The sequence below is a fragment of the Pelophylax lessonae genome (assembly GCF_965119305.1).
Source record: "Pelophylax lessonae genome assembly, chromosome: 2".
Lineage (NCBI taxonomy): Eukaryota > Metazoa > Chordata > Amphibia > Anura > Ranidae > Pelophylax > Pelophylax lessonae.
This window is the reverse complement of record NC_138769.1, coordinates 745,460,676-745,480,050: the sequence shown is the minus strand read 5'-3', so window position 1 is coordinate 745,480,050 and position 19,375 is coordinate 745,460,676. Positions and strand designations below refer to the sequence as shown.

The 19,375-nt window shown below is 44.6% G+C and overlaps 2 protein-coding genes across 2 annotated transcripts in view; one reads left to right on the top strand and one right to left on the bottom strand.

Moving 5' to 3' along the window:
• LOC309548372 (uncharacterized protein) overlaps positions 1 to 19,375 on the bottom strand; it is a gene marked incomplete at both ends in the record, with an annotated part of 1,605,927 nt that overhangs the window by 1,562,342 nt on the left and 24,210 nt on the right.
• LOC309547862 (uncharacterized protein) lies at positions 875 to 12,570 on the top strand (the record flags this gene model as incomplete). Its single annotated transcript, XM_082247864.1, has 4 exons — positions 875 to 1,020; positions 10,019 to 10,736; positions 11,244 to 11,549; positions 12,477 to 12,570. The coding sequence occupies 3 exons, from the start codon at positions 875 to 877 to the stop codon at positions 11,265 to 11,267; spliced, it is 888 nt and encodes a 295-aa protein (XP_082103990.1). The 3' UTR covers positions 11,268 to 11,549; positions 12,477 to 12,570.

Sequence of the window (19,375 nt, the reverse complement as noted above, 5' to 3'; positions counted from 1 at the left end):
AAAAAGATGATTTTTGATACTTTTTTTGCCAAAGCAAACAGTGGTCCCCTGTGTCACCTTCATATCCCCTCACTTGTCAGCTTCTTAACTGTCATCCACCTGTGTCACCTTCTTCTTCATTACTATTCCCTCAGTTATTGTTCCTCTGTGTCATCCTCATATCCCCTCACTTGTCACCTTCATTACTTTCCCCCACTCGTGTCACCTTCTTCTTCATTACTATTTCCTCAGTTGTTGTTCCCCTTTGTCACCTTCATTGTTCCCCTCACTGGTCACCTTCATTACTGTCCCCCACTCGTGTCACCTTCTTCTTCATTACTATTTCCTCAGTTGTTGTTCCCCTTTGTCACCTTCATTGTTCCCCTGTGTCATCCTCATATCCCCTCACTTGTCACCTTCATTACTGTCCCCCACTTGTGTCACCTTCATATCCCCTCACTGGTCACCTTCATTACTGTCCCCCCATTTGTGTCACCTTCTTCATTACTATTCCCTCAGTTGTTGTTTCCCTGTGTCGCCTTCATAACCCCTCACTTGTCACCTTAATTACTGTCCCCCCATTTGTGTCACCTTCTTCTTCATTACTATTCTCTCAGTTGTTGTTTCCCTGTGTCGCCTTCATAACCCCTCACTTGTCACCTTCATTACTGTCCCCCCATTTGTGTCACCTTCTTCTTCATTACTATTCCCTCAGTTATTGTTCCCCTGTGCCATCCTCATATCCCCTCACTTGTCAGCTTCATTACTGTCCCCCAGTGCCGTCACTTGTGTCACCTCACCTTCTTCTTCATTACTATTCCAATCCTCATCTTCTAATATCCCCTCTGGTGAGTGGTCCACTGAGGGGATATTAGAAGATGAGGACAGCTGGGCCATGGGCTGGAGCTGGAAGAAGAGAAGTCGGGGCAACCATGGATCTGAGCCAGCAGTGCAGCAGCAGCACACAGAACAGACGTTCCCAGACACCAGTTCCATCCGGTCCGGCTGCTGCAAGTCTCTCCCTCTGCATGCTGCGGGGCGGTGAGCCGTGGGCGCCAGAGAAGGAGATGGGTGGAGACACTGGAGAGTGAAGAAGATCACACGAGTCCCTGCTGTGTGCAAGTAACTCCCTTTGCATGCCCTGGGCCCTGGAGAAGGAGGAGGTGGGTGGAGCGATCGCATAAGGAAGTGACTATCTGTCACAGGCTCAGCACAGCGGCGGATGGCGGCTCAAGGGCTCAGATCATTCCGGGACACTGCATTGTCCCGGAATGAGGGCGACCGGGACCTGGGACAGACTCTCCAAATGCGGGACTGTCCCGGGTGATCCGGGACACGTGGTCACCCTAATTTACACCCAGTAACCCCCTCCGTCATGTCCATCCTCTTCCTCCATAGTCACTGTGACGTCTTTTATCTCCAGCAGATGATGATACACACATATATAGTGTGGAAATGTAGATTAACCCCTTCAGGGGGATCAGTTGATGAATAATATATCTTGCTCCCAAATCTGGCCATACATGGTTCAGTTTTATCGTTCAGCCAGAGGGATGAGTGGAAAAAACTGAGGCAATTCCCTCCATCCACACATTGGAGGGGGATCCTCCCCGCTGCACTATTGTATTCTGACAATGGGGGGTGCTCCTCCGCTCTCAGAATACACAGATCAGTGATGAAGCTATTGGCTGCAGCCGCTGATGGAGTGACTTTTATCCGGCAGTGACCACACATGGATGGAAATGTGACCGATCCCTGCTGAACCAGCTGAATTTCCATGTATCTATGGTCACCTCCCCTCCCCCTCATCTCCTTCATTATGTAAGTCATGCTGAGATAATCTCCCATTGGCTAAACAATATTCTCATTTGTCTCTGAGCTCCTTCTTGCTATTCCTTGTTCTGCCTGTTGTTTCCTTGGATTGATTTTCTGTGTAGTGACCCCGGCTTCATCTCTTGGATGCCCTCGTCTGTTGCTTGTCCTGACCTTTATCCTGATTCCTGGATCTCCTCCTCATCTCTCCTCCATATCCTCTTACACAGATTTTCTCCACACCTGCAGTGACTTGGGGGGGGGGGGGGGTGGAAACTTGGCACCAGCATGCAGCAAAATCCATCCCCACCATTAGAAGCTCTGGAGAAAATTGTCTGCTATTTACACTCCGTTCCTCCGCACGTCACCTGATCACATGAGAGATTACTTTCACACATACCTGACAGATTTCTGTATGGTAAAGGTCAAAAATCACTCTTCGGTTTAGGAGAAGTGGGAGGCACCCGGGAACAATGATTTGGTTTGCACGGGAGCCTCATATAGAGGACCGCTCAAATCTCCCCATCCAAATGTCCCTCCATTCAGAGTCTATATGTCCTATGACATCACACTGACCTCACAGCTCCTCTCCCATTGTCCTGTCATCTGGCTCTTTTATTTTTATTTTTTTCTGATGCTCTTAGGATGTCGGCAGACCCTTGGCACCCTCACTAGCAAAGTGGGTCTGTTTGTCCTGTGTTGTATGTAATGTCACTAGAATTGCTTACGACAACCTTTTAACCTATGGAGTGGGAGGTCCTGTGTAGGTAAATTATACCTCAGTCTGAAGTAAGGCTTTAATAAAATGAGAACTGATTGGGGGGGGGGGGGGGATTCTGGGAATATCATTTGATTTTACTATTTGTGTTCAAATCTAGAGTTTCCCCCTGTGAAGTCCGAAGATTATATTGCCTCAACCTCCCTGATAGAATAAAGAAATATAGGAATAGAGAAATAAAAAGAAGATTCTAGAAGTCACCAGAGAGATCATGGAGGAGAGGTGAGCGGTGCTGGGAATTCTGGGACATTATCCAGTAACAGACAAGGGATGTGTCTGGATGGTGACTGTATCATTGTGTGTGTCAGGTTCCTATAAGGTGTCAGGATGTCACTGTCTATTTCTCCATGGAGGACTGGGAGTATTTAGAAGGACACAAGGATCTCTACAAGGACGTCATGATGGAGAATCAGCCGCCCCTCACATCACCGGGTAAGAGGAGATTTTATTGTAAAGGAGAGAGCAGTACGGAGGGTCCACTTAGACCCCCCCATCATCCGATAAACACATAGAAACAATGTATTCAGTCAGTGTGTGTGTTTCCTACAGATGGATCCAGTAATGGGAACCCACCAGAGAGATGTCCCCGTCCTCTGTATTCCCGGGATTCCACACAGGAAGGTCACACCATCCCTCACCATCATCAGGTAGATGAGGAACAATCACTGATAGTATCATTAGGATCTGTACATTATCTGCATTGTTACCATTGATGTTATTTTTATTATATATTCAGAGTGGAAACCTGAGAGATTCTAAATTTGGGGTTAAAGAAGAGATAAAAGAGGAGGATGATGAGGATGGGGTGATGGAGGAGTCAGAGTTTGAAAAAGAACACAAAGATCTGTATCAGGACACCATGGTGGAGTCATCCAGCTACAGAAACCCACCAGAGAGATGTCCCCGTCCTCTGTATTCCCGGGATTCCACACAGGAAGGTCACACCATCCCCCACTGTCATCAGGTAGATGAGTGACAATGATCGGTAGTTCTGATTTATATACAGCATGTTTGTTACAATGAATGTTTTATTATATATTCAGAGTGGAATCCTCTGGGATGATAATATTGATGTTAAAGAAGAGTATAAAGAGGAGGGTGAGGAGTATGGAGTGATGGAGGAGTTTTCAGAAGGACACAAGGATATGATGGAGCCACCTAATACCAGGAACCCACCAGAGAGATGTCCCCGTCCTCTGTATTCCCGGGATTCCACACAGGAAGATCACACCATCCCTCACTGTTGGTTGTCAAGGTTGGTGAGACAGAGATTATAAAACATGACTCATGGAGACAATGTGTGGATTTTTATGTGATGTCAGAATAATAAATCTTATATTTTACAGATGATATTCTCTTTCATTTTCTTGGTTTAGAGTGGAGATCCAATCGATATAGAATTTGAGGTGAAAGCAGAAGAAGAAGAGATGTATGTGAGGGATGATCAGCAGTCTATGGAGGAGGATGGAATAACGGGGACATTTATAGAGGAGGACACTCCTACAGAGATCAGCACAGGTGGGTCATTAACACTAAATACATTCCTCCACCCATACTGCGCACTGATTGGTCCAGAGTAGGGCGGGGACTGGGTGATATCAGCCTGTAATCCCCTGGTCACTTTCCTGAGCTGTGTTCCCCGTCCTGTATTCCTGTATTTCTCTCGGATAATCTTCCTTCTCTGTGCTGCAGACACAATTTATGTCTCTAGACTGGATTTATAGAGATCCTGGGGTTCAACTGGCAGCAAAATTTTCACCATAGACGTTACTAGACCAAGACACCTGGGGTATGTACCTTGGGTCTTCTGCCACTTCCTTGGGTCTAGCAAGATCTCTGACAGAACAATTCTCCCGGGGTTACTTGCTCTGTTATTTGCTGGCTGTGCCGGGTGGAGGGATATGTCTGTATAGTCTCACACCCAATTCACTGAGTGCAGTCTCAGGAGATGGGAGGCAGCGGTGTCGGATCTCTGCAACTTGTCTCATGTAAACATTTAGAGTGGGTGTAAACCCTCCATATACCCAGTGAAGTGACTGGCCTCAGGGGATACACAGAGATGAAACAAATCCTCCTACATAAGTTGTACCCCTTTATCTGCATTCCTCTCTTTACAAAGTCCAGAATTTAGACAGTTTGTCTGAGCAGTCAGAAAAAAGGAGACGGGGATCTGAAGTTACAGCTTGTCCAAAATAGGGACTACTATGTCATGTTAGTTTTTGGCTGGGCTGTACTTAGCTCAGACTGATTGTTCAGTTTTTCGCCTGGTTTTTCCCTAAGCTTAAGCTGAGTTGTGATTTCTCACTGTGGCCAGTAGATGTCACCGCTATCACTGGACATAGTATGACATTTCACCAACCAAACTAAAATGATAATAAACCCAAACCCAAAAATGTCACACATTGCAGCTTACCAATCATTAGATGTGGTGGCTGCATTACTTTTCTTTGTAAGGCTTTTTCCCCTCTGTTTTCACCTGGTCACACCTTCTGTATTAGAGCGCCCCCACTCTGGAGACAGCAGCATTATCAGTCGGGGGGGGGGGGAGGGGGAGGGGAGTGTTAGATGTATTATCAGATCAAAAACAGTAACAAATTGAAGTCAAAACTCCATATCACACTTTATAATAAGTTACAGCAAACGTTTTTTCCTTTGGGATAAAGGTTTTACAAGAATAAATAAAAGCTGATTATTGTAAGCACCCCTGTCAGTGGTAAATAGTCTGCCCCATCCCAGTAACTAATACATTCTGCTTTAGAGTTGGAGCTTTTCTATAACAGATTTACTGGCTAGATCACCAGATGAACATATAAGAAATCCTAAAAAGGAAAACTAACATCACATCTAAGAATCGATAAGTTGCAATATAATAAATATTTCCTTTGAGTTTAATGTCTTACATTAAGAATATTTATATTTCTGTCAGCCAATCCAGTAGGAGGTTTATGTCACTGGTGCATGCTGGGGGAGGAAATAAATATTTGGGACAGTCCATGTGCTCGCTCTCTTCCCCTGGGATGAGGTGTAGGGAGGGGCTGCTGGATGGAGCTCTGCTGTTTGGTCCATTGGCCTGTTTTGGGGCCTAACATGTGCTGAAGTGGTTGTGAAGCTGTCGTGCCTGGTCTGGAGGAAGCTGTGCCAAGGACGAGACCCAGGGGAGGCCCCTTGCTGGAGAGAGCCATGAAGAAGGCCGGTCTCTAAGGAGGGCCTGGGGACTCACTTGGAGAATGCACTGAAATTTGGGAATGTGCTTACAGTGTTACTCAGTCGGTTTATAGGTTCTGACATTGTGAGAGTAGACATTGATCTGCACAGTCTGTAAGTAATCTGCCATGGCATCTGAGACCCCCATCCCCCCAACCCCTCACCTCCTGAACCATTCTGCAATAACACTTTATAAAGACAAAAGTGACTGGCACCCAATAACCTTTCTTGGTCCCGGTATTTATGCCATGGATTCAGCCCTGGGGTGAAAGGCTAGCTGTCCCTGGCCTCTGGAGGAGTTATCCTGCCTTTTGGATGTCAGAGGGATTCGACATTCATATTACACATTACATACTTCTGACCCCTGTACTATATACTCTATGTTGTACATTACATACTCCTGACCAGTGTTCCCTTTAAGGTGCGCGCGTGCGCGGTCGCGCAGTGGAAATTACGTCCCGCGCAAGCACCTAGTTAGACGGCGCAGCCGCAGACGGAGCGGCCAGGGAGCAGAGCGTGCACCCCGAGAGCACGCCCATCGTGTGACAATAGCGAATGAAAATTCGCTATTGTCATACGGATCCTCCTCCTGGCCAATCAGGGAGCGGGTCCTCCCGCTTCCTGATTGGCCGAAAGGCCAACTTCATGCCATTGGCCGAGGAGGAGGCGCCGGGACTCGGGAGGATGGAGACGCGGGAAGCTGGAAGCCGGGGACTGAAGACAGAGTGCCGTGACCGTCCGTGAGGTAAGTGCACGGGGTCGCGGGGGGGCATTGCTGTGGCACTCTGCAGTTTATTGGGGGCATTGCTGTGGCACTCTGCATTTTATTGGGGGCATTGCTGTGGCACTCTGCATTTTATTGGGGGCATTGCTGTGGCACTCTGCATTTTATTGGGGGCATTGCTGTGGCACTCTGCATTTTATTGGGGGCATTGCTGTGGCACTCTGCATTTTATTGGGGGCATTGCTGTGGCACTCTGCATTTTATTGGGGGCATTGCTGTGGCACTCTGCATTTTATTGGGGGCATTGCTGTGGCACTCTGCATTTTATTGGGGGCATTGCTGTGGCACTCTGCATTTTATTGGGGGCAATGCTGTGGCACTCTGCATTTTATTGGGGGCAATGCTGTGGCACTCTGCATTTTATTGGGGGCAATGCTGTGGCACTCTGCATTTTATTGGGGGCAATGCTGTGGCACTCTGCAGTTTATTGGGGGCAATGCTGTGGCACTCTGCAGTTTATTGGGGGCAATGCTGTGGCACTCTGCAGTTTATTGGGGGCAATGCTGTGGCACTCTGCAGTTTATTGGGGGCAATGCTGTGGCACTCTGCAGTTTATTGGGGGCATTGCTGTGGCACTCTGCAATTTATTGGGGGCATTGCTGTGGCACTCTGCAATTTATTGGGGGCAATGCTGTGGCACTCTGCAATTTATTGGGGGCAATGCTGTGGCACTCTGCAATTTATTGGGGGCATTGCTGTGGCACTCTGCATTTTATTGGGGGCATTGCTGTGGCACTCTGCATTTTATTGGGGGCATTGCTGTGGCACTCTGCATTTTATTGGGGGCATTGCTGTGGCACTCTGCATTTTATTGGGGGCATTGCTGTGGCACTCTGCATTTTATTGGGGGCATTGCTGTGGCACTCTGCATTTTATTGGGGGCATTGCTGTGGCACTCTGCATTTTATTGGGGGCATTGCTGTGGCACTCTGCATTTTATTGGGGGCAATGCTGTGGCACTCTGCATTTTATTGGGGGCAATGCTGTGGCACTCTGCATTTTATTGGGGGCAATGCTGTGGCACTCTGCATTTTATTGGGGGCAATGCTGTGGCACTCTGCAGTTTATTGGGGGCAATGCTGTGGCACTCTGCAGTTTATTGGGGGCAATGCTGTGGCACTCTGCAGTTTATTGGGGGCAATGCTGTGGCACTCTGCAGTTTATTGGGGGCAATGCTGTGGCACTCTGCAGTTTATTGGGGGCATTGCTGTGGCACTCTGCAATTTATTGGGGGCATTGCTGTGGCACTCTGCAATTTATTGGGGGCAATGCTGTGGCACTCTGCAATTTATTGGGGGCAATGCTGTGGCACTCTGCAATTTATTGGGGGCATTGCTGTGGCACTCTGCATTTTATTGGGGGCATTGCTGTGGCACTCTGCATTTTATTGGGGGCATTGCTGTGGCACTCTGCATTTTATTGGGGGCAATGCTGTGGCACTCTGCAGTTTATTGGGGGCAATGCTGTGGCACTCTGCAGTTTATTGGGGGCAATGCTGTGGCACTCTGCAGTTTATTGGGGGCAATGCTGTGGCACTCTGCAGTTTATTGGGGGCAATGCTGTGGCACTCTGCAGTTTATTGGGGGCAATGCTGTGGCACTCTGCAGTTTATTGGGGGCAATGCTGTGGCACTCTGCAGTTTATTGGGGGCAATGCTGTGGCACTCTGCAGTTTATTGGGGGCAATGCTGTGGCACTCTGCAGTTTATTGGGGGCAATGCTGTGGCACTCTGCAGTTTATTGGGGGCAATGCTGTGGCACTCTGCAGTTTATTGGGGGCATTGCTGTGGCACTCTGCAGTTTATTGGGGGCAATGCTGTGGCACTCTGCAATGTATTGGGGGCATTGCTGTGGCACTCTGCAATGTATTGGGGGCATTGCTGTGGCACTCTGCAATGTATTGGGGGCATTGCTGTGGCACTCTGCAATGTATTGGGGGCATTGCTGTGGCACTCTGCAGTTTATTGGGGGCATTGCTGTGGCACTCTGCAATGTATTGGGGGCATTGCTGTGGCACTCTGCAATGTATTGGGGGCATTGCTGTGACACTCTGCAATGTATTGGGGGCATTGCTGTGACACTCTGCAATGTATTGGGGGCATTGCTGTGACACTCTGCAATTTATTGGGGGCATTGCTGTGGCACTCTGCAGTTTATTGGGGGCATTGCTGTGGCACTCTGCAGTTTATTGGGGGCATTGCTGTGGCACTCTGCAGTTGATTGGGGCAAGCTGGTCACTCTGCATTGACGTCCCCCCCCCCCCCCCCCCATTGCTCAATCTAAAGGTTTGCGCTCAGAAATTTTTTTATTTGCTCAGCTCAGTAAAAAATTAGAGGGAACATTGCTCCTGACCCCTGTACTATATACTCTATGTTGTACATTACGTACTCCTGACCCCTGCACTATATACTATATGTTGTACATCACATATTCCTGACCTCTGCACTATATACTCTATGTTGTACATTACATACTCCCGACCCCTGCACTATATACTCTATGTTGTACATTATATAGGGCTTGCTTCTTTTGCACCCATTCTCTACCAGCTGCACATTTTATATCTGATGATTTGATTGGAGGACAGACTTTTACATATTGATAATAATGTGATAACATCCGCAAACTTTTGGGATCTTAAACAGAAAGTGATAATGAGGGAGGAGTCAGTAACCCAATGATGGTGGTCTTCAGGATCAGTCCAGACTTCATCTTGGTTATTCTTCCCCCATCCTCACTCTCTGACCTCTGGTGGGGCTCAGCCCCGCTGTTATTCATGACTAAATCATGGACTAAATAAGGAAGTACGGGACTTCATGTGTTGGGAAGATGGCAATGAGTGATAGAGGGGGAGGGGACACTTGTCCTATAATCCCCTCATCACTGTCACTCCTATAAAAGACAGTTCTCGTTGTTTCCTCACTCTCTGACTAAGGTCCATGAATAAAGAAATGAACTGGTAGGAGATCAGAGGACCCATTTTCTAGTTACCTTGTGGGGGGAATTGTAAGATCCTCAGAGACAATGCTGCCTGATGTGGGCGGAGTCCTGGTTTAGGGGAACCAATCTGCTGATGTCTAGTAATAATAATCTTTGTATTTCTATTTTAGTAGATGGACGGGAGATGAGGAAAACCTCAGAGGATTGTCTCACTTTGTCTCCAGACTGTAAAGTAGAAGATGAGGACATCACACAGTATAGTCCAGGAGAAAACCCGGCTACCTCAAATGTCCATCCGGCATCACACAGTGTAGATGGACCATCGTATTCCTCTTATCCTGAGGAACCTCAGACTGTGAGGGACGGTGCCGAACCATCGTATTCCTCTTATCCTGAGGAACCTCAGACTGTGAGGGACAGTGCCGGACCATCGTATTCCTCTTATCCTGAGGAACCTCAGACTGTGAGGGACGGTGCCGGACCATCTTATTCCTCTTATCTTGATGAACCTTGGACTGTGAGGGACGGTGCCGGACCATCATATTCCCCTTATCCTGAGGAACCTCAGACTGTGAGGGACAGTGCCGGAACATCGTATTCCTCTTATCCTGAGGAACCTCAGACTGTGAGGGATGGTGCCGTCCTTTTAACAGATGAGAGGTTTTCCTGTACTGAGTGCGGGAAATGTTTTTCGCAAAAGTCCAGTCTTTACATACATCAGAGATCTCACACGGGGGAGAAGCCGTATTCCTGTCCTGAGTGCGGAAAATGTTTTTCAGATAAGTCCACTCTTTCCAGACATCAGAGAACTCACACGGGGGAGAAGCCACTTTCTTGTCCTGTGTGTGGGAAATGTTTTTCACGGAAGTCTCATCTTCACAGACATCAGAGATCTCACACGGGGGTAAAGCCGTTTCCCTGTCCTGAGTGTGGGAAATGTTTTTCACGGAACTCTCATCTTCACACACATCAGAGAACTCACAAGGGGGAAAAGCCGTTTTCCTGTCCTGAGTGTGGGAAATGTTTTTCACGGAAATCTCATCTTCACACACATCAGAGAACTCACAAGGGGGAGAAGCCGTATTCCTGTCCTGAGTGCGGGAAATGTTTTTCACATAAGTCCACTGTTTCCAGACATCAGAGAACTCACACGGGGGAGAAGCCGCTTTCCTGTCCTGAATGTGGGAAATGTTTTTCACAGAAGTCTCATCTTCACACACATCAGAAAACTCACAAGGGGGTGAAGCCGTATTCCTGTCCTGAGTGCGGGAAATGTTTTTCAGATAATTCCACTCTTTCCAGACATCAGAGAACTCACACGGGGGAGAAGCCGCTTTCCTGTCCTGAGTGTGGGAAATGTTTTTTACAGAAGTCTCATCTTCACACACATCAGAGATCTCACACGGGGGAAAAGCCGTTTTCCTGTCCTGAGTGCGGGAAATGTTTTTCAGTAAAGTCTAGTCTTCACACACATCAGAGATCTCACACGGGGGAGAAGCCATATTCTTGTCCTGAGTGTGGGAAATGTTTTTCACTGAAGTCCAATCTTTACACACATCAGAGATCTCACACAGGGGAGAAGCCGTATTCTTGTCCTAAGTGCGGGAAATGCTTTTCAGTAAAGTCTAATCTTCACACACATCAGAGATCTCACACGGGGGAGAAGCCGTATTCCTGTCCTGAGTGTGGGAAATGTTTTTCACAGAAGCCCCATCTTTACACACATCAGAGAACTCACACGGGGGAGAAGCCACTTTCCTGTCCTGAGTGAGGGAATTGTTCCTCACTGAAGTCCTGTCTTCCTGTACATCCGATCTCCCACACAACCCTCAAGGTGTATTAGTGCCCAGAGTGCGGGAAATGTCTTCTATATGAATGTTGCTGGACATGTGGGGAAGAAGCACACCTGATATACACCTCAGATATACTCCATGTCTGATCTTCATGATGTAAGAAACCGTTGATAAGGAGGTCAGAGATCACCAAAGACATGAATGAAGTGTTGTACCGTGTTGGCTTTTCATTGGCTGAGTAAATGTTGGGGTGTAGAGTGGTAAGTAGAGCCGTGAAATGAAGGAATCACCTTCAGAATGTCTTGCGTGTCTGTGTGACGGTTACTGATAATGATATAGCGGGTTACAGAGCTAGAAGCTGTGAGATCCCATATATCTTTATCAGTAAACTTTACACAGACAAGACAGAAATTCTGAACTTGATGTCCTTCATTTCAAGGCTCTACTTACCAGTGGTGACCCCGAAAATCTCCATGCCACTTTCCCCTGCTTGTGAGCTAAGAGAGGGCTTTGTATCTGGAAGATTCTTAGTCAGATGGCTTACTTTACACACAAAACAAAAAAGAAACGCGTTAAACCCTGGGAGGACAGCACTGTGCAATCTTCTTTTAGTTACAAAAGGAAACAGGAAAGAGAGATGTAATAATGCATGATGGGAGAAATAAATGAAGAAGTAAGCACACATGCGCCATCTAGAGGAAATCAACATTATAGACACAGAAACTTTCTGTATGCAAGTACAAATATGACAAGCATTCATTCATCCATGACAAATGTTGGTGTTATTTTATTTCATTCAGTGATTTCCTATGATCATTGGGTCCATCTAGTGGCCATAATGCGGTATTGAACTATTTTTCCTGATTGAGGTATTTTTGAACTAATACCTCATTATGTCCACTAGTTGGAGCTGATGATTATTAGAAATCACTGTGCTTATTCAAATACAGCCAGAATTTGTCACGGCTGGACACATGCTTGGCACACACACCCAACATATTCTTTGCATAGACCCCTTCATTTCCAATATCGGGGGGGGGGGGGGGGGTCATACAAATCCCTGAGATCATACTCATGTATTTATGGGTACAGTACACATTGAAGGACATAAATTAAACCATCCATTGATTTAAAACAAAAAGTACCAAATTTGGCCTTTAGATGGCGCTAAGTATCTTAGCAATTAGCACCATCTAGTGTCCAAATGCAACATTTTCTATTTTAAATCCATGGAAAATATTCAACCAGCTCAGCAAATCCCCTAATAACATTCATTGTTTCCCCAATCACACAGAAGGAATGTACATGCATTGTCACTGAGAGAATTGCTTTGTAAATGTTCTAATATTTACCCCTAAATGTCAGGAGATGTTTATATAAAGATGGGAAGTATGTAGCAGATAAATAAATATACCTCCTAGCAATGTTATTACCAGGCTGCAGCTAGGGGGAGCTCTAATGTGATCCCAGCTAGCTCACATTTACCCTTTCACTGCCAGAGCTGTTTGCATTATTTTTGCACACATGGTAAAATGCAGATTTTGGGCCTGAAGATGAGATAAAACCCCCAAACATATATTTTCTGAAAGCAGAGGCCCTGGAGAATAAAATGGTGGTAATTGTTAAGGTGTTCCTCGTACACAAATGTCACCTTCATATCCGGGTTTATTTTCTCCTTTCCCCCATTTTCTATGGTGTGATCTTTTCTACAATACTTTGTTATAATAATGTAACACGTTGTGTATTGTATTGTACACAAATTATTACCGACTCCGCCTCCACATTCCAGACAAGTCATTTTCCTGACCAATTGGATTTCTTCTTTTACCATTTTATTCATTTGTTTTTTGCACTCTTGTTTTAAATTAAAATTATAATAAAAAATATATTGAATGAAATAATGTAATTGTGTGTGTCGGTGCAATGATGACAAACTTCAGTGAAACGTCTGGTAGGTGACACTTCCATATACAACCCAAGGAAATGACAAGGAGCCCCTAGGAACCTTTGGAGGAACCCTGGCTGAGAAAGGCTGGACTAGGCAGTCATATATTATTATTACTATACAGGATTTATATGGCACCAACAGTTTGCGCAGCACTTTACAACGTGAATGCACACAGTACAGTTACAATACAATTCAATACAGGAGGAATCGAAGGGTCTTCCTGCTCAGTAGGGCTTACAATCTAAGAGGGAGGGCAAGTGATACAAAAGGTAATAACTATGGGGGATGAAGAAAATAAATGTACAGTTAGGTGTGGGCGGATAGGCTTCTCTGAAGAGATGAGTTTTCAGGGATGGGCTAAAAGTGGACAGAGAAGGAGATAACCAGACAGATTGGGGTAGGGAGTTCCAGAGGATCAGAGAGGCTCTGGAGAAGTCCCGGAGGCGAGCATGGGATGAGGTGACAAGGGCACTAGAGAGCAGGAGGCCTTAGGAGGAAAGAAACAAACGATTTTGGTTGGTATTTAGAGACCAGGTTAGTGATATGGCTGGGGGCGGAGTTGTGGATGGCTTTTAAGTTTTTGTTAGTATTTTGAATTTAATTAGTTGGATGAGTGGCAGCCAATGTAGGGATTGGCAGAGGAGTGGCAGACACAAAGCGGTTGGTAAGGTGGATGAGCCTGTCAGCAGCATTCATGATGGACTGAAGGGGGGATAGCCTATGTAAAGGTAAACCAATAAGGAGGGAGTTGCAGTAGTCAAGGTGGGAGATTACCAGGGAGTTGATTAGAAGCTTTGTGGTGTCATTGGTTAGGAAGGGGCGTATTTCCTCAGTAATCCTCCAGGACAGTGTTGTGGAATTTTTCCTCAGGTACAAAATACCTGTTACCTGTTAGTCAGTGATACCAAATCAGACAATATATAGCTATATATATAATGAGATCAGACAAGACTCAAGATGGCTGAATCATAGTGACCTGATTTATTACAACATTGCTGGAGTTTAAATATACTCAGAAATGGGTTTGTCATTACAATCTGACGTACAGAAATGGGTTGTTATTAACATCTTTTGTCCAATCAAAGTTAACAACTAATTATTGTAAGCATTATGTCAATCTAGATCGTGATTCTCTGTCATAAAGGGAAATTTCTTGGTGACACACAATAAAAGTTCCAAAGGGGCTTTTAGAAGATATTATTGGCTTTGCGGTCAGCTGTCCAGACAGAGTTGATATTCTGAGAGATAGGGAATTTCCACTGTTTCGTTCATCTGATATATTCTTAGCCTTTGCAAGCTCAGTGACACATGTAAAGAAATCAAAGTAAAATGAGATTAACTCGAAAGACATTTTGTTTAAGATAACCATTCTAAATGCCAGTCAAGGCATCCTGTAAAGGCCAATAAGGTATCCAGAAAATGCGAGATAGGTATGCCACGACATCTCCCTCCTCTTGAGAATTTATTGATCAGGCTAACTAACTACCTATTCCGCTTATCAGATTCATCCCAGGGAGCAGCCCCTTACGCTTGGAACACTGGCCCAGAGGGCAAACCTCAGTGGGGGGTGTCCGAGTCTTGGTAAGGTTCTGAGGCGGAGATTACTTCATACATGGGGGTTTGAGGTGACAGATTTCTCATTACAGCATACTCAGCATCATCAATCCCTTCTTATTTCCGTATAGAGTTGAAATAGGTTGTCTCCTTGGCCTTGGTAACCTTATCAACCAAACACATAATTATTTTAATTCAACAGATAACTAGAGATCATAATTATCATTAACATCAATATAAATACACCACTTTCATTATTTTAGGAGATAAGGCAAAACCTCCATAAGACTGTGTTCATTTGGATGGGCGGACACCATTGGAAATAAAGAGGTTGTAGTACCTGTTACTGTGACACACTGATTGCCACAGACACAATAGATTCCCAACCCTGAATGTGACCACCCTGGGGTGAAAATGGGTATTAATAACTTTTCTGCATAATACCCCAGTTTCTGTCTGAACAACAGAAACCTGAGGGCTTCTCCTAGGTGAGAAATGTCCATATTGTCATTTAATATGGCTCATATTTTATGTTTAACAGTTTCATTTCTGTAATGCATGCAAGTTTCATTTCATGGGCTGTTCACAGTCAGCTGTAGGCAGGATATGTTTATCAGTGCTTGTGAACAGTCCACCCTCCCCACATCAGTTTTATTTCCATAGAACTCTATACACACTGTAGGATTCTTGAAACCTGCGACTTTTGGGGGAATTAACATGTCCTTTCGTGCACTGGTAATGTTTCTATAGGATTTTGAAAACTCTGTCTGATTTAGATCCTCTAATGCAAGTGGGTTTACTAGCACAGGTATAGTCTGGGACTCTGGGTGTAATTGTGAACATATCTAGCACCCTGACTTCCTGGCTACCTGGTATTTAAACTTAACAGTACATTGGGCCTTAGGTTGTCTGTCTCTTTTATTGTCCTGCCCCTTCATTATACCCAACATTTCCATACATATCAAAAATTTAAAGAAAATCATTGTACCACCTTTTTTCAATGACTGGCGTGAATCCATGTATCCCTTACTTTATGAGTTAGTATCCTCATTTGGATCTGGTAGGGATGAAAACACACTATTATGCATTTTTGTCAATTGCTTTTAAAGCGCTGCAACACATCTAGTGAGATCTGAGTGTGTGGCTTGCAATTGCTGTGGTAAATAGAGACCTGCTTCAGGTACCCACACCTCTCTTGGGAGTGTTCCTGACAAAGGAAAAAAACGTAAAACAATCTACCTGTTTCTGCTATTATTTTACTCAACATGTGTTTTTTTTTTTTTTTTTTACCATACAACCTTTTGTACCTTTCCGCTACTCTGTGAGTGATATGGAGTGTGAAAGGCTTTCTCAATATTTAGTGCGGATAGGATCTCTTGTAGAACCCTTCCTTTAAAGTGAGTACCCCTGTCACTTTCCATAGTTTCTGGGATTCTATACCTGCACATTACCTGGGGCAAAGGCCTTTTTCCTGTGGTTTGTACTTTACCCCTAGAGACTGGCCAGGCCTCAGGCCATCCTGAAAAATGTCTATACAAACTAAAACATGTGCATAGGGACCAGACTGTGGGAAATCAATGTAATCTGAACTCCTTGGAAAGGACAGTCTGACTTAGGCGGTGCTTTTATGGGGTGCTTACAGCTCTACCAACATTGTACCTAGCACAGGTAAGACAAGAAGCAGTATATTTTGCAGCTACTCCAGGAAAACCTGGTGCTAACCAGTGTTGTATTACCAAGGTGGTCATTAGAGTCTTTGAGATATGACACGATCCGTGAGCTGCGGCTGCCACCCTCGGGTATAGGGCCTGAGATCGGACAGAAATGCTCCTCCATCCTCCAGCAACCAGTTACATCCAGTGTTGCACCTTTCTTCCGCCACTTCTCACGCTCCTGTGAGGGGGCTTTTTCTGCAATGATATCAAGATTGCCATACTTACAGGAGTTGGTTGCTTTCCTAGGAGTGTCAGTACCCGGATAGGGACCTGTTCCAGTGCAGCCTTCTTCACTGCTCTGTCGGCCCTTGCGTTTCCTGCAGCTTCTTCTGTGTCCTCTCTTGCATGTGCCTTGGTTTTTTTAATAAATGGCCACCTTGGTGGAACACTGGAAGACTAAGAACAGTCTCTATTATATCTGCATGCTTTTTCTTGGCTTACCGAGAGAACTTGGGCTGAGGTCAAAAAGTTACAAGCTTTCAAAAATATGACCAAAATCATGTCAATGTGAATGTTAACTCTTTAAAATTCACAGGCCTTTGCCAAAACCATCAGCTGCTTGTGCTTAGAACTTTAAATTTAATGCCTCTGCATTCTTTTTGTTTATTTATTGCTGTTACTACTGCATACCCAGTTACAGGCTTACCCTCCTCTGTTTACAAACATGATCCATCTACATAAAGGGTCTCATCAGGGCTCCAGAGAGGAGCCTTTTTGGCAGGGCTCAACAATTCAGATTCTGCCATCATCAGCTCAAAAACAGTCATGGGGGATATTTAACAAACATTTTTTTCCCCTCCCCCTCTAATGCCTGCTCCTGTACTGGAAGTAAACTGGCTTAAATACATTGCACCTGTTTTACCCAGCAGCTCTTTTGCAGGCTGTGGCCCGCACACAGCTGAGGATCCTTTTATCACTGGGTCAAGCTGGCAAGAGACATATGCTACATACTGGATTAATGGGCACTTCATCTGAAACTGAACACTGAAATTTTAACTCAACACAAACATTACTTTTTTTTTTTTTTTAAATGACTTCCCCTTTTCCTTTGAAGCCAGGCAGGAAACCACTCTCACCCTTGCTACTGTTATTCAGCAAAGCTTTGGGACTGCTTCTGATGGGACATGCAGACACAGGTTAGCTGTATACCTTATTTCCTGTCTATCTTCTGGGGGAGAGGGGTTGGTTGCAATTCTTTGCTCTAATGTCCTGTCTTTACACTATTTGTAGTAGGTCACTTTTTATACACCCATAATGACAGGAAGTAATGTACTTTTATCTTTCAAACAAATATCCTCTGAAACTTTGTCCCGAATTTCAAAAATCTTATCAGAGGTTCCTCTTTGGTTACGGAGGGTGCCCCTGAAATACCACTTAATAAATTATATAAAAAAGTTATTCTATTTTAAAACTTTTGGCTCAGTGCCAATAGGGTTCAATGGTCATGTTAATTGCGGTAACCCTTAATGTCTAAACAAAGATTCCTGGTTTAAAGGGCAACCTATTATTTTTCATCTTAGTTTCATTTAATACAAAATAACCCCAAAAATATCATATGCCGTTCATTTATCATATAAAGAAACAATCTTTTTTTTTTTTTTTCCTCTTTCTCTGAGCTCACGGAGAAGGAACCTCTTCGGCTACTTCCTCTTTTTATATTAAAGACACAGCTTCATACAATCTGTCTCAAAATAAACAGGCTTTTGAATTAAAGGGCAACGATCATCCTTACATTCTTCTTATGAATACAAGATTTGCTCTGTTTTCTCATGAAACAATTCAACACACACCAACTCATTTATAATAATATCAATACTCATTCAACTTCATACTCTCCTGCTTCCATATTTCTGCAACTGATTTTAAGTTTGTTCTTGCCAAATCTGTTTCATACACTTTACAAAAATCTGCCATATCCTATCTTATCTTATCCTACAACTAGGATTATTAGCTGTCCAACTACAGAACACTTTAATTGGCTGTGTAGCCCAAAGACTATGCTCCCAGAGCATTTAATCTTCAAATGCAAACTCCCTGGTCTGCCCCATTTATCTGGTAACCCTGTTACCCATACACTCTAAGGCCATGGTCCTAATGACCTTTCCCATCGACCCCTGGTCAGTATCTACGGAAACCCAGTTTCCCATTTCACTGTTATCCAAAAAATAGAATAACTACCTCTAACTTCCAAGTTCTCTGTGACCTGGACTTACCTATAACTTCCAAGTTCTCTGTGACTTGGAATTACCTCTAACTTCCGAGTTCTCTGTGACTTGGAATTACCTCTAACTTCCGAGTTCTCTGTGACTTGGAATTACCTCTAACTTCCGAGTTCTCTGTGACTTGGAATTACCTCTAACTTCCGAGTTCTCTGTGACTTGGAATACCTTATTTCCAAGTTCTCTGTGACTTGGAATTACCTCTAACTTCCGAGTTCTCTGTGACTTGGAATTACCTCTAACTTCCGAGTTCTCTGTGACTTGGAATACCTTATTTCCAAGTTCTCTGTGACTTGGAATTACCGCTAACTTCCGAGTTCTCTGTGACTTGGAATTACCTCTAACTTCCGATTTCTCTGTGACTTGGAATTACCTCTAACTTCCGAGTTCTCTGTGACTCGGAATTAACTCTAACTTCCGAGTTCTCTGTGACTCGGAATTACCTCTAACTTCCAAGTTCTCTGTGACCTGGACTTAAAAACAGCCTATTACCATATGCATATGTTTACATATATACTATAACATAGAGATAGAAACCTTTACATGTATATGAAATGTCAGGCTAAAACAGTCATATACATTCAATGTTTGCTACGCCTCAAATGGACACTCCGAAATGAGACCGCTTTACCAGAACACAACTGGGGGTC